This window comes from Marmota flaviventris, chromosome 10 (genome assembly GCF_047511675.1).
Source record: "Marmota flaviventris isolate mMarFla1 chromosome 10, mMarFla1.hap1, whole genome shotgun sequence".
Classification (NCBI taxonomy): Eukaryota; Metazoa; Chordata; class Mammalia; order Rodentia; family Sciuridae; genus Marmota; species Marmota flaviventris.
In genome coordinates, this window is record NC_092507.1 from 15478994 (window position 1) to 15500571 (window position 21578).

The 21578-nt window shown below is 54.7% G+C and overlaps 1 protein-coding gene across 2 annotated transcripts in view; it reads right to left on the reverse strand.

Moving 5' to 3' along the window:
• Positions 1–592: 592 nt before the first annotated feature.
• Positions 593–21578, reverse strand: part of Ece1 (endothelin converting enzyme 1) — a 94988-nt gene continuing 74002 nt past the window's right edge. For both annotated transcript variants that reach the window (XM_071617443.1, XM_027937278.2), the window contains exons 9-19: positions 19665–19807; positions 18105–18219; positions 14437–14547; positions 12431–12529; positions 11641–11718; positions 9986–10089; positions 6727–6837; positions 6077–6144; positions 5174–5364; positions 3704–3799; positions 593–2931 (exon numbers count right to left, since the gene is read on the reverse strand). In XM_071617443.1, the coding sequence (XP_071473544.1) occupies positions 2755–2931; positions 3704–3799; positions 5174–5364; positions 6077–6144; positions 6727–6837; positions 9986–10089; positions 11641–11718; positions 12431–12529; positions 14437–14547; positions 18105–18219; positions 19665–19807 (1293 nt within the window). In that variant the 3' untranslated portion in view covers positions 593–2754. The remainder of the gene's footprint in view (positions 2932–3703; positions 3800–5173; positions 5365–6076; positions 6145–6726; positions 6838–9985; positions 10090–11640; positions 11719–12430; positions 12530–14436; positions 14548–18104; positions 18220–19664; positions 19808–21578) is intronic.

The window sequence follows — 21578 nt, forward strand, 5'->3', positions numbered from 1 at the left end:
ACTTGGGAGGCCAACACCTCAATCAGTCGTGTAGGCCACCATGTTTGTGGTACTTAGTTACAACAGCCCTAGTAAACTAATACCCTCTGGAAGGAGAGGAAAGTCTGTGTGAGCCCCCCCCCCCATGCAGACCTGAAGCTTCCTAGAGGAGGTGATGGTGAGTGGGGCACTGAAGGATGGTAGGAGTTCACCAGGTGGGGAAGTCAGAACATTCCAGGCAGCAGGAAGAACATATGTAAAAGCCAGGGGAGGCTGTTTTTTGGTCCTCTTTGAACTTCCTGCCTGCCCTGCCCAAGTATCTGAGATCCAGAAACTCTTTTGCTCTGAGATAACGGAAACATGACGTTGACCAGGGAGCCCCTTGGGCCCAGGCCATGAGATGCATCATTCTCACGGGTAGGGGGCACACACAAGTCTGCCCATGAAGCCCGGCTGGCTAGGTGGGGGCTGGCAGGAGGAAGCCCCAGCCGTTCCTCAGGGTCCAAAGCCTCTTCCTAGTGAGGCTAGGGTGGGCCGCTCTGGGCTGGCTGGGGCTTTCTTGTGGTTCCAAAGGATGCACAGCACCCTGGAAGGACACTCGGACACAAGTGGCTCTCGATACAAGTACTTTATTTTAATTACAATAGTGCCACACAAAACTACAGTAGCACGAAACATGATACAAAAAACAGATTCCCACCTCCAAACCCCACACCCATGTGCCCACAGAGAAGCAAGCCCTGTGGCTCCCCTGGTCTTGGGAGTGCAGCTGCCCATCTCCCCTTGGCCTTGACACTGTGGAGGGGCAATGGGAGTGGGGACGCTGCCTCTGCCTGGGCTTCTCCCCCTGCCCCCGCACATCCTGACAGGGAGTGCCATCTCCGTTCCCTCTGGCTAGACACCAGCCCCAGACAATTGCTTCTGGCTGGTGGTGCTGACAGTTTCCTGGACCACCCTTCCCTGGGGAAGGCAGGAGGGTGGGGCAGCGAGGCACCAGGAGGCGCATATGGAAAAGGCCCACCTCCCAGGTGGCTGGCTCTAGCTCCTTCCCTGGTTCCTTCTTATCTTTCTCCCAAAGAGCTCCCAGGCCTTGAACTTGTTTGTGAGGAACAGGGGCCTCACCTGGAGCCCACTCGCAAGCCTCCTGCTGACCCGAGCTCACAGGGCAAGGCTGAGCTGTCTGCGCCTCTTGGACAAGGCTTCCTCGGTAAGGGGCGTGCCATGGGGCAGGGCCTGGTCTCTCACGGGGGCTGCTGTGCGGCTGCAGTCGGGTCCACCTACCTGGTGGAGCCTGAGCATCCGCTGTTGGGAGGAGCTGTGGCCTCTAGGAAGGGGTGACCTTCTTGGTCTCTTGACTCCACGGGCCAGACTGGGCTGAGGAACCCTTCCCTTAGCCTCCTGTCTAAGGAGGGGAGCCTGTCCACCTGCAGGGGCCGTCCTGATCTAAACCAGGGGGCCTTGATGGCTGGAGCCCAGGGCAAGGGCAGCGGCATCTAACTTCTACTACCCAGAGCCACAGACCTGCAGGCCAGAGCTCCTGGGGGCTGAGGGGTGGCCCTGTGAGCATCAGGAGTGGGAGTATGGCCTTGGGTTCCAATCAGGACACTTGGGGGCTCCACTGAGGAGGCCAGGGGCTGCTGGGGCAGGGGTCATCTCCTCAGCACGGCCCAGGCCGCAGCCTCAGATAAGGCACTAGAGAACTGGTCTGGAAGCTGACCAGGCTGGGGGCTGAGGACGGAGCTCAGGGGAGGATCTGGACCCTTCTGCAGACAAGAACGGCATTCTCTTTCCTCCTTCCCTTGGGGGAGAGGGATCCTGCAAGGCAGAGCCCAGAATGGCTGGGGTCGGGGGTTGCTACAGAGAAGCAACAGGTCCCAGGGGTGACCCGAAGAGGAAGGACCAAAAGAGAGGGTCTATGGGCAGCTGCGTGCATCTGGTGCTGGAGGGCTCCTGTGCTCCAGATCCAGGGTGCTTGGGTGCCCTCAGACCTGGCTTCATCTGCCATAGCCATCAGTCCCCTGCTGTGACTGTGGGGATGAGATCTTCCTTGCTGGGGTTTCCATGGTTGAACTCTGGGGGCAGGGGCAGCAAGCTGAGAGCAGCTGGCCATGAACTGGGCCTCTGCCTGGCTCCCACATTTCCTGTCTGTGGGTGACCATGCAGTAGTAACCACAGTCAGAGGATTTGCTTAGTGGCCTGGGACAGGTGTGTGAGTGTCCCTGACTCAGCCCAGCCTTGCAGTGAGGGGGTAAATCAGTGGGGCTTCCTTTGTCCACAGGTTATTTAGGAAAAAAAAAAAGAAAACATAATAAATATAACAATCCTTCCCTCAAAAAAAAAAAAAGTGTTTTAAATGCATTTTTCCCTGAAGATTTCCAGTGTATTCCACAATGTTTAAAAAATAGTTTCCCCAAAAAATATATCTTAAAGCATTTGACACAGTGGTAATTGTGGTCTATGTGGTGCTGGATGTGGGCAAGGGGGCTGTGTCCCCCGGCCCTTGTTGCTGTGGGGCCCAGGCCTGGTGAGCCACCAGCCCGATACCCGAATGCCCACTGGAGCTGGTGCACGCTGGGACGCCGGTCTGCACAGGGGAGCAACTCGGGTATGCAGAGGACCCCCACCCGGCCCAGTGCCGGCTGCAAACCCTCCAGTTCGGGGAAGGGGCCCTGGGCGGCCAAGGGGCTGGAAGGAGGGGCGGACTCGGCAGCCTCCCCTGGGGGCTCGTCCTCAGCCCCTTCCTCTCTTCCGTCTTGGCTCTCTGTGCTCTGCCCTTTACCAGACTTCACATTTGTGATGAGGGTTCATGGGGGACCCAAGGGGGCAGTGGAAGTGTTCTGAGAACTCTTTGGAATTGGAGAGGGAGCCGATGACCCTGAAGCGAGAGGGGCTGTGGGGGTCGGTGATGAGGCCTTCGTGGGAGCTCTCGGGCGTACGGACAGAGCACCAGACCTTTGAGGGAACAAGGGGGAGAAGCTGGGGTCACTGTGGGGCCCTGAGGCCGCCAGACTGGCCCCACCACTGCAGGGGTGGAATGAGCCCTCACCTCCTCACACCCCAAGGAGTCAGGAAGGCCCGTGGGTGGGTCGGAGGGGAGGCTGGTGTGCGCCCGTGCCCCTCTCTGACACAGGTGTCACCAAGCTGTGTCTCTTCAGCCAGAGCCGGGCCTCTGTCTGATGCCGATGTACTAGGCTGGGATTCTGCCTAAACTCCACTTTACAAATCTTAGATTTAGTCTAGATCTCATATTTCCTGGGCAGGACACTCTCGAGAGGCAGCTCTGGGAAACAACTAAAGGCCAACTCAAGTGCCAACCTGGTGGGTCTTGATGTTTTTCTCCCCCGGTTCTGGGGACTGAACCCAGGGCTGCTCTCTCACTGAGCTACATCCCCAACCCTTTTCATTTTCTATTTTGAGGCAAGGTCTTGCTAAGTTGCTGAGGCTGACCTCGAACTTGTGACCCTCCTGCCTTAGCTTCCCAAGGAGCTGGGATTATAGGCATGCATGACCGTGTCTGGCTATGTTAAGAAGTTTCTAGAACCCCAGAAGCAGGAGGGGCCTACTCCACCACATACAGGATACTAGTATTCTTTCTTGGCCCTTCCTTGAATCTCTCTAATGACAGGAAGCTCACCTCCTCACAGGCTAATGACCTGAAGATGGTCTGATGAGTTAGGGAGCTGGTGATTGGAGGGGACCTTACCTATTCCCCTAATGAACTCACCTGTGCAAACCCCAGGAAGAAGAGCTGGTCATTGGTGAGACCCAGCGTGGGCAAGGTCTGCTCCTCCCCATTCTTCTTTACCCAGTTCTGGTAAGCCTGGGAGGAGAGAAGGCCAGAGGTTGAGGGCAGCCAAGACATAGGGGCGAGGGGCTAGTGTGCAGGCCGGGGCTGGTTTCTGGGGTCTGGGCCTTGGCTCAGCCTGGAGGATCCCTCCTCTTTCTCTGCTCCCACCCTGAAGGGGAGTGCAATCAACCCCAAGGCCTAAAACACCACACAATGCTGATGGCTCTCCAATGTGCACTTTGGCGCCAGCCTCTTCCCTGATCTGGATATTCAACTGCCTTAGCTGGACACCCAAGGTCACATCCAACTCAGCATGGCACAGAAGGAATAAGTCACACACACGTACCCTCACCAAACCTGCCACCATAGGATGGCACCACCACCCTCCTAGTTACGCAGGCTCAGAGTTCCCCCCAACTCTTCCAGCCAAGCCAAACACCCCAAATCTGACCCTCCTCACCCTTCCCCCTGTTACACATGGCCTCTTGCCTGGGTAACCTCACAACAGCTTCCAACGGGTCTCCCTGACTCAGAGGTACTGAGGACACAAGCCTGGTCCCCTCCTCACGTGGCAACTCGAGCGAGCCGTCTAGGGCAGGTGTTGGCAGACCTCCTCTGTGAGGGCTGGAGTAGACGTTCCAGCTTTGGGGCTACCTGTTGAACTATCCTCCTCTGCGCTCAGAGTGCAAAAGTAGCCACAGGCAACCTGTGGACACAGTGTGGCCAGGTCCCCCAAACCTACGGGGACAGGCTGGGGCTGGATTTGCCCACGGGCTGCGGGCTTGCAGACCTGCCTTAAAGAAGGATTTAGATCATGTCTCCTGTTTGACCCTGCAGTGGCTCCCACTGTCACCAGAACAGAATCAAGCTCCTTTCTCAGCGACAGAGGCCCTTGCTCCCCACTCCTTCCACTACCCTCTGGCCCTGGCCCTTTTTCCTTGGTGAGTCGCCAGGCTGCCTCTCGGGCGGGGACCTGTGTCTGAGTCCCTTGCTTTCACCTCCGGCCACCTGAGGGTGCAGATCAGGGGCTCAGATGGTAGCGACTTACTCCAGACTAGGATAGGAACCCAGAACTGGCTCTGTGCTCAGTGTCCTCCTGGGCCCTGCTGCCCTACCTGGCAGTGGGTTCCCCCACAAAGGTAAGAAGGGGCCGGCTCTGCAGGTGGACCCCACCCTAGCTCTCTCCCGGGTCTTTCAGGCAGGTGGTCTCCGAGCAGAAGGCCTTGGGCACCCGGCTCAGGCTCTGCGTCCACAGTCAGTGCTCACGTCCTCCCCACCCCCACCCGACAGATGAGGAAACCGAGGCACAGCACTCTTGCAGCTTGCCAGGCGTCTCTATGCTGACCTACTGATGAGGCATCTGGACAGACGTGGACCTGGACAGGTGCACAGGGGGAGCAGACCCACCCGATAGGCCGCTTTGAGGCCCCCGTTGTCCGCAATGTTCTCCCCGAGGGTGTGGCGGCCGTTCACCGGCTCCCCGTTCACGCTGTAGCTGCTGTACTGCTCCACCATGCACTCCGTCTGCTGCTTGAAGGCCTCCACCGAGGAGTTCTTCCACCAGGGCCGGAGGTTCCCGTCCTTGTCATACTCCCGCCCTGTGGTCGGAGCGCAGGAGTGGCACCTTGGGACCTGTCCCTGCTATGGCTCTTCTTCCCTCCCAGTGAGAAGTGGATTCCTCTGTCTGACCTCAGCCCTCCAGCCTGCACAGGGACAGGATACCCATCGGAGGGCCAGAGGACGGCCCAGACCAAGTGGGAGAGGGTGGGGGAAAGTGGCCAGGCAGGCGGCTGAGTGGCTGTGCAAAGGCTCGAGGCGCGGGGTGGATCTCCACTGGCCAAGGGCCTCGGATCCCAAGGAATGGAGGCTAGCAAGGGGCCAGCGGAGTTGGAAGAATCAGGAGCACATGACAGGCCTGGTCTCCAGGGTCTCTGCCACTTCCTTCTTGTCCCCGAGCAGGGGGCAGTTGAGGAAGACCCTGGACACTAGCTGCTGAGGAGGGTGTGACTTCCACGTCTCTGACTCCTGACTCCCACTGAGCACCGAGCACCCAGCATCCTGCAGAAGGTGCTCACTATACCCTTCACACGATCCTCCCCACCCCCACCTGGACCTGTTGCACCCATTTTGCAGATAAGGAGACGGAGGCTTGGAGAATGACGTGACTTGCCGAGTTGACAGCATTTGGCAAGCGGCCGAGCCAGGGTTCAGACTCTGGTCCTTCTCTCCAAAGCTAAGTCCCAGGGAGCAGAGGCAGAGGGGCTAAGAAGCTGATGGGCTCTGTCTGGAGGGACCCCAAGGAACCTGTACCTTGATCATCAAAAGCGTGAGTCAGCTCATGGCCCACGACGACACCAATGCCACCAAAGTTTAAGGCCCTGGAGGGAGATGCAAAGTGAGAGCAAGGCCTCTGGCTCCTGCCCTGCCATGTGGCCCTCACTTGTTGGGCCTGAGATGTAGCAGAGTCCCTTGGGGACTCTGTGGGACACAGCCCTGGAGACAGTGGGAGGCTGGGCAGTCTAAGGGAGCCAGCTGTGCCCTGTGGGTGACATGCACCGTGCTGGACACTCTAGAGGATCACTGTCCCCTCCCACAGACTAGCAGTTAAACTTTCAAGCAAACGAAGCCTGGGAATGGGCCAGCACCTCTTCCCGGGAGTCTAGCTTCTAGGACAGCGCCCTCACCCCGCCACCTCCCTGGCTGCAACTGCTCTAAGCCACCTTGACTGCACGACTGTGCCACGTTCCCCGGTTGCAGGAGCTTTCGGCCCCAGAGACCCCTGGAGGGAAGGCAGGGGATGGGGGCTGCTGCGCTCTGCACCCACGACGCTGCAATCCTAGGCCACCTGGGCCACCGGGGCACAGATGGCTCAGTGAGATGGCTGTCAGGGTCAGCTGCAGACACAGGGCTGGCTGAGGGGCGGGGGAACCGTCGGGGCACCAGCACCAGAGATGGCCTACTTGGGCGAGGAGCGGGTGTAGAAGGGCGCCTGCAGGATCCCAGCTGGAAACACGATCTCGTTCTTGGTGGGCGAGTAGTAAGCGTTCACCATGGGCGGGGTCATGCTCCACCTGCAAGCAACAGGTGCCTGAGAGCCCAGGTGGTGGGCAGAGCGGAGGGCTTGACCCCAGGCCCAAGTCAGCACAAGGACATCAGGCAGCACTGTTTCTGAGGGGGAAACTAGAAAACACCTGAATGTCTATAAATCAGTGATGTCACCTCAGAGGGTGCCACGCCGAGGCGCTCACAGACAGCAAGGGGGACCATCAGATATTGAACTGAGGTTATTTTTGAGGCTTGAAATGTGTCTAGCAGCCGTTCTAAGGTGTGGTCTGTGGACAGTCCCCAAGATCCTCTGGTTTATGATGTCAAAACTATTTTCATTATAACATTAAGACACTTTGCCTCTGCCACGTGTTGAGATCTGCATCATGGTACAAAAGCAACCGTGGATGACACTGCTGCCGCTTGGGCAGGGAGCCAGGCAAGTCCTAGTGGCCACCTCTCCTTCCCCAGCAGGTGCTCCAACCAAAACAAGCCAGGGGGTCATTTTTGTTGTCAACACCCAGGAAAAAGTAGCCTAATCATTAATTCCATTAAATCTCGACTCCCAAGTACCAGTCTTTAATATCCCGTGTGACCAGTGGTCTCTCTCATCCTCTTCGGATGACCGACCAGCCATGGAATTTTGGACTTGGGCAACTAGGCAGACATGTTCTTGGAAATGAGAAAGGAAGCTTAGCACCTCAGGGGAAATAATTCACATTTTGTCATTTATTACCAATGATAAAAATCTGAGGTTTCAAAAAAAATGAAGTTTCAAAGAAAAATTAAAATTTTGGAAAACTTGTATTGACCATCATGAATTTGATAGCTTCCCAGTACGTTAAGACTTTTCTCAGGAGGTCAACTATGATGTTAACTAATGTGATTTTTTTTTTTTTTTTTGGCTGCAGTATATGAGAGTGGAAAATCTATAAATCTTAGTGGAACCACGATTTTTTTTTCTTTTCTGTTTTTTTTTTTTTTTGTACTGGGGACTGAACCCAGGGGTGTGTAACCACTGAGTCACATCCCCAGCCCTTTTTTATATAGTATTTAGAGACAGGGTCTTGCTGAGTTGCTTAGAGCCTTGCTAAGTTGCTGAGGCTGGCTTTGAACTCATGATCCTCCTGCCTCAGCCTCCTCAGCTGTTGCGATTGCAGGCGTGTGCTACCATGCCTGGCAAAACGCTATTTTCCAAAGGACTAATGCATGAGGCCATGATTATGTAAAAAATCCATTCAAAGTGCAAGACAGATCAATGATTTTAGTGTACAGCGTATGAAAAGTTCATGAATAAGTTTTCAGATTTTTCATATTGTATTTTTTGGGGGCGGGGCAAGGAGGTTAATGGGGATTGAACTCAGGAGCACATGACCACTGAGCCCCAGCCCCAGCTCTATATTGTATTGTATTTAGAGACAGGGTCTCACTGAGTTGCTTAGTACCTCACTTTTGCTGAGGCTGGCTTTGAACTTCTGCCCATGCCTCCTGAGCCACTGGGATTATAGGTGTGCACCACCACGTCTGGCTCAGATTTTCCACACTGCATTAATCTTTCCTTCCTTGGGGACTGAACCCAGGGGTGCTCTATCACTGGGCTTCATCCCTTGCCCTTATTTTTTACTTTGCTATATTGCCTAGGCTGGCCTTGAACTTTGGCTCCTTCTGCCTCAGCCACCTGGGTAGCTTGGGTTGCAGATGAATACTGCTGTGTCTGGAAGACAAGTTTAAGTGAAAACTTTTAATCTAAAATTTAAAAAGCCAGGTAAGTTGGCAGTAGTGTCTGTGCCATATTCTGAAGGTGAAGGCCCACCTACCTTCTTGTTTGTTAGGGGGACTCTGGTTGACAATGGAAAACTTGGAGAAAAAGATGTTTGAACCTCCATTGCCCACAAGAGGGCGCCAGAGGCAAAGAGGACTCGTTCTGATTTGGTAAGATTTATCCTGTTTCAGGAGTGGAGGGACTAGTACTGGGCTGACTACATCCAACTTTCCTGGGGAGACCATTTTAAAAAGAAGGGTCTTTCTCCAGATTATTCAGACTTAAGATGTGGGGTAGAAGTTAGGCTATGGCCAGGTGCAGTGGTGCCCAACTGTAATCCCAGCAATTTGGGAGGTAGAGGCAGGAGGATCACATGTTCAAGGCCAGCTTCAGCAACCTAGTGAGGCTCTCAGCAACTTAGTCAAACCCTGTCTCAAGATAAAAAATTAAAAAGGGCTGGGAATTTAGCCCAGTGATAAAGCACTCCTGGGTTCAATCCCCAGGAACTTCCTACCCCCCGCTGCAAAAGCCCCCACAACCAAACACCACCACAACAAAAAACGTCAGGAGGCAACCCCCACACCCCCACACACATTTTTGGCAGTGCTGGGGAGGGAACCCAGGGTCTCCAGTACTAGGCATGTACTCTACCGCGAGCTACACCCTCATCCTAGGAGACTATTTTTGAAACTGCTCTCCAGGGGACACTGATGCACAGTGGGATTTGCAGTGTGTTAATGTGCTTGCTTATCAGCGCCCATCTAGAACCTTCCCCAGCCCTCAGTGGGACAGTGGGAGAAACCACCGCTCCTGTTTGTGAGGAGTTATGGGACACTCACCCATGCGGAGGGCCTCCTCTCAGGGCCTGGCTCTCCCCAGTTCCCACACTGGATTGCTTCAATGACCCAAGAACCAGTTCCCTTCCCTTCTACTTCGAAGATAATGAAATGAAGACTCTGAATGCTGAGGCCATGAAGCTGGGATGTGGTGCCAGGTTCACTCTGCCAACAGGCTGGGCACTGCGGCACACAGACTGGGGCCAGGATGGGCTCTACTTTGGCTTTTTTTGCAGAGGATTCTGGGGACTGAACTCGGGAGCACTCGACCACTGGGCCACATCCCCAGTCCTCTTTTGTATTTTATTTAGAAACAGGGTCTCACTGAGTTGCTTAGCGCCTCACCGTTGCTGAGGCTGGCTTTGAACTTGCAATCCCCTTGCCTCAGCCTCTTGAGCTGCTGTGATCACAGGCATGTGCCACCGTACCCAGCGGCTTTTGGTTTCTTAATTTGAAAAGAGGGCCTCTGTGACAGTCACACCTGGCACCAGACAGTGGGTGAGGAAGGCAAGCTCAGTGGGGTGCATCCCTATGGTGGGGAACCCAGGCCTTCCTGGCTGGGCCTGGGGGACTCACTGGTCTCTGTTGGGGGCTTTCCTGAGCTGGTCAGCGGTGACCCTCCATGAGAAGTTGAAAAATCGCATGGCGTTCTCGAAGTAGAGGTCTGGAACTGCCGTGTACTAAAGAAAGAAGCAGAGACACAGGATGGGAGCACGCCCAGAGGAAACTCAGAAACTCAGACCCCACGAGGTGAAGGGATGGGTCGGCAGGCCCAGGGCCAGAGTGTGGGCTGGGAGCTGCAGGCTCCGCCCCTCCGGAGGCCTCTAACCTGCTGGGCCCAGCAACAACTGTCTCCTTCAGGCGCCTGACAGTGTCACAGTGCTGCAGGATGCCCCAGCAGTGGTTCCCTTGGGCAAGAAGTATCTCCATCACTGTCCTGCAGGACTGTGATGATGGGTGTGTTCTATACCCACACTGGCCAATATGGTAGACTCTGGTGACAGGTGGCTACTGAGGATCTCAAATGTGCTAGTGTAATTAAATTTTAATTAACTTAAGTTTTGATTAATTAAATAGCCCCCCATGGCTGGTAGCTAACAAATTGGGCAGCACAGATTTAATGAACCACGCTGGAATCTAGCTCTGAAATGTCAGGGGACAGGCGTTATCACACCTTCACCCCTGGGCCCGGCCTCTCAGCTCCTGACAGGTGCAAAGCCCTCCCTCAGGTCCACTCCAGATCTTCACGGCTGTACCCAAGGGCTGTGGTAAAACACTGGGCCCTCAGGGGCAGGCCCCTGTCCTGGTGGCCCTGCCTGAGCCATCTCCAGGAGACTCTGGGTCTCGCATCATGATGACCCTGGGGTGTCTGAAATTATTCTCAAGAAACATGGCTGCGGAATGAGTCTCCTATTCTCAGAAGTAATTTTAATAGTCTTAGGTTTTAAATAGAACCATGATGAGAGGTTATTATAATTTCAAAAATGCCTGAATTTCACAAATTTCACTCATGAGAAGATAGGAAGCTATCATTTGGGGCAAAATCACAACCCACTTAAAGGAGTGATGTGCCGAAGGTTCTGGCAGCAGGGAGGCAGCAATCCCCCTCCACCTCAGTGGAGCTTCACCGTGCATTTGGGATGGCTGCCTCCTCATTTCCCGTCCCCATCTCAAGGTCAAAATTTCAGTTCCAAGTTTTCTCTGAGGAGGTTGGGGTACGACCCTGAAGACAGGTGGCAGTTCTGGTGGCAGGAGCGGGGGTGTGAGGGGCTTCACTTTCTAGCCCCCCCCCACCCCCCTGCTGTGGTGTTTTAGGGCCGCGATGCTGGCCAGCTGACCCCAGCCCTGTGGGCTCTGGGCTCAGGGTCAGGTGGTGCTGCACCTTTTAGGATCTGCTTCCCCAAGTCTTTTTTTTTTTAATTTTTTAGTTGTAGATGGACACGATATCTTTATTTTTTTATTTATTTAATGTGGTTCTGAGGATCGAACCCAGGGCCTCATGTGTGTGAGGCAAGCGCTGTGACACTTAGCCAACCCAGCCCCCCCCCCCTTTTTTTGTAGTGCTTGGGTTGGAGTCATGATGCGAGGCCAGCGCTCTCCCGCTGAGCTAATCCCCTGATGGCTGTCATGATGCCAGGACCGTCTCCCTGCCTCCAGAAGCCCTGGGTGCCCCGCCCACCTTGGCCCCTCCCCAAGTGGGCACTTGGGATGGCAGGGCATAAGCCACTCACGTCGTTGAACACTTTGTCCAGTTCCTTGGGGTCCATAATGAAGTTGGGGTAGCCTATCATGTTGTAGATGGCGTCCGCCTGGATGGGAGGGACACAGAGGACTGAGCACCCGCGATGCTGACCAGCTGGCCCCAGCTTTGTGGGCTCTGGGCTCAGGGTCAGGTCAAGGGGCGGGGGATCAGGCTCCTCCCCACTTAGGGCTTTCACATCTCTTTTTGGAAACATTCCCCCCTTGCCTAACTTATCTTTTTTTTTTAAATATTTATTTTTTAGTTATAGGTGGACACACTATCTTTTTTTTTTTTACTTGTATGTGGTGCTGAGGATCGAACCCAGTGCCTCACACAGGCTAGGCGAGCACTCTACCACTGAGCTACAGCCCCAGCCCCTAGTTTATCTTTTGGGTTTCTGTTAAATGTTGCTTCCCCAAGGGAAGCTGCTATGGTCCAAATGTGTCCCCAAAGTTCAAGTGTTGGAACCTTTGGGAAGTGATGAGGTTCTGAGGCTCTGTCCCCTACTGCTGGGGGACTGGGAGCTGTGGAGGGAGCGAGCACCACAGTGGCTTGGTCCACCTCTCTTGCACATGCTCTCCTGCCTGTCCACCTTCAGCCAAGAGATGTGTGACACTGGGCTTCAGGCTGTCCCCCCAGCCTGCTAGACTGGTCACAAGGCAGGACAGCATCCATGCGTGCCCAAGGGACAGGCTGGCCTCTCCTAGCCCTGCTCTCTCTCTCTGCTGCTCTCGCCCGGTGCAGGAAGCCTGGGTGGCCCGAGCTCCAGGCGGCCTCACCTTCTCCTTGGCTGATTTCCGGGTGTCCTCGTCCATCCACTTCAGCGTGCTCAGGCTCTCCTCAAACGCCTTCTTGATCTCCAGGATTATCTCACTGGCCTGAGGAGACAGGTGTTGCACCCTCAGCTCTGGCCACTGGCCCCCTGGATGCAACCAGTGCCCCAGGCAGGATGACACTGGACCCGAGGTCAAACTGAGGTTGGCTCAAGGCCTCGGGTTCTGCAGAGCGGGCTAAGAGGGTGGCCATGGCTGTGCTTTCAGACCATGTTCCTAAGTGGACATCCCGCGAGACGAGACGGGCCTTCCGTGCACTGGCCTCTGTGGTCGAATGAGCTGGGACGTGCCTTGGGGAAGTGGAAAGGTCCGCAGCAGGACTTTTCGGAGTCTTTAGCGTGGTGGGGTGCTCTTTTGGAGCCGTCCAGAAGACATGGCCTCTCCCAGGCTGATGGGATCCTTTTTGATGGAATAGAGCTTTAACACCCAGAGAACTTGATCTGAGGAGCACTCAGAAAGGCCACACTCAGGGCACAAATGGCAGCTGTTGAGGGTGACGATGCACGGGCAGACCCGGGGGCCAAAGATAGAAGATGGAAGATTCTGGGGAAGGGGAAGGCAAGAGCCGTGGGGCTGGGGCCAGACAGGACTCAGATTCTGCCTCAGCAGATTAAAAAAAAAAAAAAAAATATATATATATATATATATATGTTGTAGTTGGACACAATACTTTTATTTTACTTATTTTTATGTGGTGCTGAGGATCGAACCCAGGGTCCCGCACGTGCTAGGCAAGGGCTCTACTGAGCCACCACCCCAGCCCCTGCCTCAGCAGATTAGAGGTGCAGCGCTGCCCCTTGACTACAGATACCAATTACGCAAACGATACCATCAGTGATAAACAATCACTGCCACTGACTGTAGCTTATTTTGGGCCAGGTGTTCTTTACGTGTAGCATCTCATTTTGTTATGGCCAGGCTGTGTGGGCAATGACCACACATTCTCCATTTTGCCCTGAGACTCCACATCATGTAAGAAACGTTTCTCCCGTGGGAAAGCCCCGCCTCTGCACCCATCAGCGAGCGGTTGGCTAACACAGCATGTTAGGTGACACAGATGGCAATTCTTACACAATGTAAAAGTGTCCCCTCTTCGGTTCCCATTTTTCTTGGACAATCTACCCTGTCAGAGGTGGACTGTCTAGATGTTAGTAGCCATTCTTTAGCTTGTCCTTGACTAGGGACGTTTTGGCCCACCCTCTTTACTGCTTATGATTTTAGATCTTACGATGTTTGCTTATGGATTTGAATCATAGCAACAGCCACTTATGCGTTAATATGGTTTTGGACTATAAAAGGTGTGCTGGAACCCTGGGAGGGGTCGAAGGGTGTGGACTAGCAGCCTGGCCCTTGGCCCGCCAGATGGTGGATCCAGACATCAACTGGTGAATAAAGGTTCCGTCTCTTGCTTTAAGATCGACTTGGTGATTTATTGCTATCTCGCCTTAACAATTTAACACCCCTCTGCAGAAGGGACAGCCCCACTTTCATGTCCCAGGTGAGGGGAGAACACTGCTCAAGTCACCCAGCCAAGTGACAGAGCCAGAATCTGAGCTGGGGGCTGGCTGTCTCCCCAGCACTTAGCCATGATGATCCTCTACCTGCCCGAATAATTCTGTCACCCTCAGAGTAAGAAAAATGTCACTTCCAGGTCAACATTACCTGGTGGGGTCCTTCACAGCCCCAGGAGGTGGAGATGGCTGTGGTAGCCTCGTGGGGTCTCTGGGAAGATCAAATTAAATAACACAAACTGGCCTGGCCCTCAACAACGGAAGTCATTTAGGATTTAGTAACTCACACCCTGCAGCCTGAGAAGACGGCCTCTGAGTTAGGACCCAGGATCCTGTGGCCTGGAGCAGGAAAGGCCCAGGGCAGAGCAGAGTGTGGGCTGTCAGGCTGGGGGCAGGGGCAGCAGATGCGATGCCCACTCTGTCCACAGGGGAGGTACTTACTATGTTCTTGCTATCCTCGGCGAAGGTCGCTTTGACAAACATGGGGCCCAGGGCAAAGCCCAGGTTGTTTTCCGTGTCACTCACGCAAAATTTCCAGCGAGGAAGGCAAGTCTGGAAAACACGAGTGCAGAGGGTCACTGGGCCCAGTCCTCCTTCTCCCAAGGCCTGCCTGGGGGGTGGCGCCATCGGGGGCCTGTGCTTCCCCCCAGAACTCCAGGGAGACAGACCTCTTCTGACCACAGAAGTTACTTTGGGCCACAGACACCCCTCTTGGCCACCACCTACTGTCTCCTGAGTGCCAGTCTCTGTGCTTGGCACTTCACAAAGGTCTGCCACTGAGCACCCCCAGCGGGCAGGGATGGGCCACTGCACAGACAGGAAGCAGAAATTCAGTAAGGGCAGTCACTGGTCCAGCAGGTGACAGTGGGTAGGGGTGCCACAGGGCTGGGAACTCTGACATGCCTGGCCCTCCATCCGGGGCTCCCGCCAACTCCACCTGGTCCTGCCTCCTGGAGGACACAAGGAATCTTGGAGGCGCAGAACCTGGGGAAGCTGCCCGTCCACCCGAGCAACGGGAACCTGCCCAGAAGGCCAGGGGCCCAGCCCCATTTACAGCCTCCTAGAGAGAGAAGGCCACAGTGACATCACAAAACTTCAATGTCGGCTTTTTTTTAATGTGCTAAGGATGCCAGGCAGTGCCTCACCACTGAGCCGCACGCCCACCCCAACCCCAGCTCTTTCCTTATATTTTATTTTGAGACAGGGTCTCACAACGCTCATTGCCCAGACTGGCCTTGAATTTGCAATCCTCCTGCCTCAGCCTCCCGAGCAGCTTGGATCACAGGTGTGTCACAGCGCAGGGCTTAAGTTGGTTCTTCCTCAGTCTCACCCACAAGCAGTGCAAGCCCACAGGACGCCTCAGTATGAACCAGAAATGGTCCTTGGGCTGCAGCTCCCCAGAGCATGGGCTGATAAAGAGCACCGGGAAGGTTTCAGCCCACTGGCCCCCTGCCCGGCCATCCCTCCATGGACAGTGTGAATGACCAGGTGTGATGACCCTGCTTATGGAAACCGGTCCGGCTGCAGGGTCCTCTTAACCCTGAGGAACAGGCGTGACAACCAGCTCGGGGCAGCCTGCTTCACACCAGCCCTACTGCGAACAACCCAAGTGCCCATCGGCAGACAGATGGATAAACAAAATGTGGTGTTTTTCTACAGCGACATACCACTTGGCAGCACGGAGGAACCAGCTACTCAGAGATGCCACAACATGACGAATTCCACAGACTCACTGAGCCAGGCGGCCAGGCAGGCAGCGTAGGACTCGGCTGCCCATCTGCAGCACCTCGGGGAGACGCAGGAAGGGGCCCGAGGGCATGCCGGGTAACTGGGTCATGGAAACCTTCTCTGTCCTGACCGGGCTGGTGGTCACACGCACGACTTCATTGTCAGAAATCAACCAACTGTATCCTTCACCCACACTCTATGCATATGTGCGTGCATGTTGTTTTTTTAAGTGCTGGGGGTTGAACCCAGGGCTTCACACATGCTAGGAGGGCTTTCTTTTTTTCTTAATGGGGTGCTACGGATGGAACCCAGGGCCACCCTAGCACCACACTAAACTGGTCTATGTTTCAAATTTTTATTTTGAGACAGGGTCTCACTGGAATTACCGCAGTGTGCCACCATGGCCAGGTATATTGAATACTCTACTGTATGTAAATTATGACTTATTAAAAATTTTTTCTTCTAGTCAAGAAGGAAGGGAAGGCCGTTCTAGTCTAAGTGTAGCCCCCGGATTCTGCTCAGCTGTCCCAACCTGTGTCTGTTTCAATGGCTGCTTTCTGCTCCCCTCTCCCTCCTGCCCGCCGCCCTGCCAGCCACTGGGCAGCCCAGAGCTGGACACAGACTTGGCCTGGATATGCTGAGGCCGAGCACACGGTGGACACAGCTAGGGAGCCTCCAACTTTGAGGCTGGGCAGAGGCTCTGACGGCTGGATCACGGGCAGATTCTTACTCATCTTCTGCCCGGCGTCTCTGGAGAAGCCCATTCACTTTACAAACACCCATTTGTCCCCTGAGTGTGACTCCCCTGCTCGGGGACTGTGCCAGGTCTCAGGAATTTGGAGCTGAATCAACCGCGGGCCTGCCCTTGAGGACTCTGTGGAAATGCCCAGAACATCCAGCAGGAGACAGAGGCGCAGTAATGGTCAACAGCCGTGACAGCACCGAGCGCCTGAGTGCCCAGGGGGTGCAGGCCCCACGCCTAGAATGCTCCCAGGGAGACTAAGGGAGAGGAACGAGGCACAGAGAGGTGAAGTCACTAGCCCAAAGGGAGCACTCAGGGAGTGAGTGGCTGCGGTGGGCTTGAGCCCAGAAAGTCTGGCTCCAGTGACTTCCCGCAAAAAAGGCCACTCTGACTGCCTACGACAAAGGTTTTGGAATGAGGAGAAAACTCTTTGAAAGAAGAAAGGGTCAGGCAGCATTCATGTGACGTGGGGGCCACCTCCGGGCAGAAAACGAGGGGCCAATAGGTCCCTGAGGAGGCTGTGCGACTTGTAGCCTCTTCACTGTAACCCGAGGAGCACCAGCAGGGAGCGGAGAGGGGTCCCTCCTCCCCACCAAGAACTGCGGATTGTAGGCAGGTAGCACGAGGACAGGCGGCCAGCAGAAGCTTCCGCCTTTGGAACCGGCTTTACAGCCCGAGGAAAAGGAGCCCAGGGGTCAGTCACCCTTTTCACAGACGGGAAGACCGAGTCCCTGCCCCATTTAAGAGACCCGCCCAAGGCTGTGTGGTAAGAAGCAGAACCTCCCATTCAAATCTCTGCCCAGCTTCCCCTGCTCTGCAGCCGGGGCACTCCCAGCCATTCTCTGGGCCTCTGGTACATGAGGGCAGGTCAGCCCTGGCACCTCCCAGGCAGGCAGGGCTCCTGGGCACAGAGCCACCCCACCCATCTTGGTATTCCCACACTGGGCTCGGGGCCTGGCCCACGGTGACAAGTTCACAAGTAACCGTTTGTTGGATGCATAAATGAGAGGTGACTGCCTCATTCTTGGGATCAGAATTCCTACGGGAGGCAAGCTTCCCCGGCGGGAGGGAGGGAGGCCTGGGGCCTCCTACAGAAGGACCCGCAGAGGTTTGGGGGCGCTTAAGATGGGTGGAGCCTACTAGTCTGGTGCCTGGGACTCCTGTTCCCTGAGAGAACCCGAGGCCTGGATCTGGACTGGGGTTCCCCTGACCACAAACAGGGAGGATAAGAATCAGGGAACCCTCGTGAGCAGGTGCTGTTCTAAGTGTTTGATGCTTCTGGGGAAGAAGTCCCCACCTATAGAGTCACAGTTACATAGGAGAGCGCTGACATCTCCACGGGGAAGCAGCTAGAGGGACAGAACAGAAACTACCTTCTCTGCAAACTAGCTGAGTTGCTAAGACTCCTCTTTGTGCTTGGCATAACCACCTCCTTCCAGAAGCCTCTGCCCACCTAAGTCCCCATCAGAGTTCCCATGACCCCAGATGGACCCTTCAGTGGCCTCTTCATTCTCCTCCTAGACTCAACCCTCCTAAGTGCCACAGCCCTGAGGGTACAGTGGTCTTTCCAGCCCCTAGCCCAGGGCAGAGCACACAGTAGGTGCTCAGCATGAACCCGGGAATCACTGTCACAGCTCACCTTCTTGGTCCCGTACATGACTTCCATGAACTTCTCGTCGGCGTCCTGAAAGCGCTGGTCGAGGAAGGAGCTCGTTTTCCGCACCAGGTTCCAGATCATGTAGTTGTTCAGCAGGCTGGGGCGAGAGGACCGCTGGCTCAGAAATGCCCGGGGCTCCCGAACAGCCTCACCCCGGGCTCCTTCCTAGCCTACCTGGGGCTCGGCTGGCGGCTGCCTTCCAAGCACATGGAATGTAACTCTCCGAGGAACGCCTGGCGCTCCGCCTAGAACCCCGCAGTGTCCAGTGCAATCACTTGCATACCAGCAGTGCTCAATACATGCTGCTGCTTAGCTGCTTTGTGTCTGAAGCTGTGAAGCCGCTGCCTAGAGACTCGCCTTGGTGGTGTATGCTACAGTGGGGAGGAGGCTGCCATTCCCTGCTGAAGGCCAGACAGGAAGTAGAGGCCTTAGAGCAGCAGGGGCAGGAAAGGAAGCTCTGGCCAGCCAGGTTTCATGAATGACAGTTCCCATGTCCCACCCACAGGGCACAGGGAACCTATCTATGGCTGAGTCATGTTTGCAAAGATGTTACCTTAGTACAAAGATGTTCACTATATTGAACATCTAGCCTCAACCGGAATCACCCTAAAAGTCTGACTCTGGGGGAGGGTGTGGGAAATATTGCATGTACAGTTGATGGAATACTATGCAACTATAAAAATGATCCTCACAGAGGGTTTGGGATGGCATGGGAAAAATACTCATAATGAAAGTCAAGGCAAGGCTTGGTGCGGTGGCGCATGCCTGTAATCCCAGTGGCTCAGGAGGCTAAGGCAGGAGGACAGTGAGTTCAAAGCCAGCCTCAGCAACAGCAAGGCCCTAAGCAACTCAGTGAGACCCTGTCTCTAAATAAAATACAAAAAGTTTGGGGATATGGCTTGGTGGTTAAGTGTCCCTGGGTTCAATCCTCAGTACTACTACTACTAAAATAAAAATGAAAAGTCAAGGGAAAAGTAGATTATCCATCTAGTCACATTAAAGAGAAAGAAGAGCTATGGTTTGTAAACCTCCCTTCCCTCACACCTTCTCTCCCTGATATGCACACACACAAATACCCCCCAAAATGACCAAGAGTAGTATTTTGAATAATTTTACATTTTTCCTATTTTTCTGTATTTTTCAACATTTCTATAAGCCTTTGAAATAAAAAAATAAAATAAAATATAAAAAACCCGTAAGTATTAACCAAAAATTATGGGTGGTATTGGCAGAGTCCCGTTCCATGCCAGGCATGGTGTTAAAACATGAATCATTTCGTGTGACTCTCACGAATCCCCTGCTTGGTAGGTGCTATCTGCATTCCCATCTTATGGGTGACATAGTATGACCCCAACAAAGGACAAGGGACATGCCCACAGCTACACAGCTGGCTGAGGGCAGCAGGATTTGAAGCTGCCCAGGGGACCAGCACCCTCTGCTGCCTCTTGGGGAAGCCCACCAGGGTGCAGCGCCCTGCGTCCAGCCGCCCTGCCGCCTCCTGCCCGTCCTGCCCCTCCTGCCCAGCAGGGCTGCCGGCCTCACCATCTGTCCGTGGTGTTGATGAGGGCGGAGACCTGCTCCAGGTAGTCCTTGTCATAGACCACGATGGGCTCAGACGCGTTGATCTCCACGGGGTGGAAGATGGCGTTGAGGAAGGGCAGCCAGTTGATGGCCGGTGCCAAGGTCTGCAAGGGAAGGGGACAGCGTGAGGCTGGAGGGTGGCTTCTCCTCAGCTCCGTCTTCGGGTGTCCCTCGGAAGGCGTCATTGTGCCTCTGCCCTGTGACCACGGTGCTGATGGAGCTCCAGGCAGAGGCTGGCTGGCTGGTGAGCGCTGCTGTGGACAGCGTCCGCAGGAGCCAGAGGCAAACCTCATCTGAAGCGGAACCAGGGTGGGATGAGAGGCTGCAGCAGCAGCAGGCACAGCAGCCACCACCGTCACCACGCCCTTCCCATGCGGCATGTGCCACTGCCCAACTGACCAAGCAGTGGCAACAATTATCCCCGTTTACAGAGGAAGACATGGAGCCTCAGACCCCTAACAGGTAAGAATCAGGAGTCTGGACTGGGCTCCGGGTCTAGCTCCCTTGCTTATAAGCTGTGCAACCTTTAATAAGTTAATGTGCCCATCTGTGCCTCAGCACCTCATATGAAAAACAGGGATCATCATGACAATGAGTCCCGTGTATCTGGTAACTGAGAGGATCACGCACAGAAGCCAGTGCTATCCCACTCAACAAGGGTGTCGGCAGCAGCAGTCTGCTGCAGAGGATCCAACATTCAGGAAGGCCAGCGTTGCGGGGTAAACTGTGGTCCACAGGTGAGGCTGCCGAGGGGGGAGCTGGGACAGCAAAGTCGGTGACGACTGCAGCAAGAAGGGAGGAGCCCGCAGCTCAGCCCTGCACCCACCAGGCCCGCGGCTCTTTGTGCTTGTTTGTTTTGGGGAGTTATTGGGGTCTGAACTCAGGGCCACTTTACCCCTGAGCCACACCCCCAGCCCTTTTTATTTTGAGGCAGCTAAGTTGCTTGGGGCCTCACTAAGTTGCTGAGGCTGGCCTTGAACTCTTAATCCTCCTGCCTCAGCTTCCTAAGCCTCTGGGATTATAGGCATGCACCATCATGCTCAGCGGCGGCTCTGGTTTTTTTTTTAAGTATTTTTTTAGGTGGACACGATGCCTTTGTTTTTATTTATTTATCTTTATGTGGTGCTGAGGATTGAACCCAGTGCCTCACCAGCGTTAGGAGAGCGCTCCACCACTGAACCACAACCTCAGCCCCAGCAGCTCTGTTTTAAGGACCTAAAATGAGAACCTGTACCCAGGGCTTTCCAAAGAGAGACACGTGGCTTTTCATAACTGTCAGCTCCCAACAGATCTCACTTTCCCTTTGGCACCCCAAGGTGCCCTGCTCAGAGGTGTCTCCCCCAACACCTCCACATCACGGCCAGCATCTCCTGCAGCAGCAGCGTCCAGCCATGCGAGCTATCCCTCTTGAGGTTGCAGATTTTTGTTATAAAGTCCTACAACATTTTAAAAATAAATTGTGGTAAAATATGCTGCACATTTGTAATCCCAGGAACCCAGGAGGCTGAGGCAGGAGGATCTCAAATTCAAGGCCAGCCTCCACTTACCCCCACCTGTCTCTGTGAGTCTGACACGGCCCAAGCGGCCCAGTTTAAGTGCGAACACATAGGATTCGGGCTTCAATGCTGGCGTGTGTCCCTTGGTGTCACCTCCTCAAGCAGAGCTGCACAATGTGTCTGCTCTGGCCCTGTATTCCCCACACGCTCAGTTATTTTTAGTGTGCAGTTTTACAGAACACGAGGCTTTGGGCTGCCTATCTCGTCTTTTAGCAAAGACGCCTCTACATGTCAGTCACTTGGATGGGCACCTGACTTAGCTAGCAATCCCAGAAATTACGATCATCGCTTAAGACCTTCCAAAAGTGGCCCTGGGCCT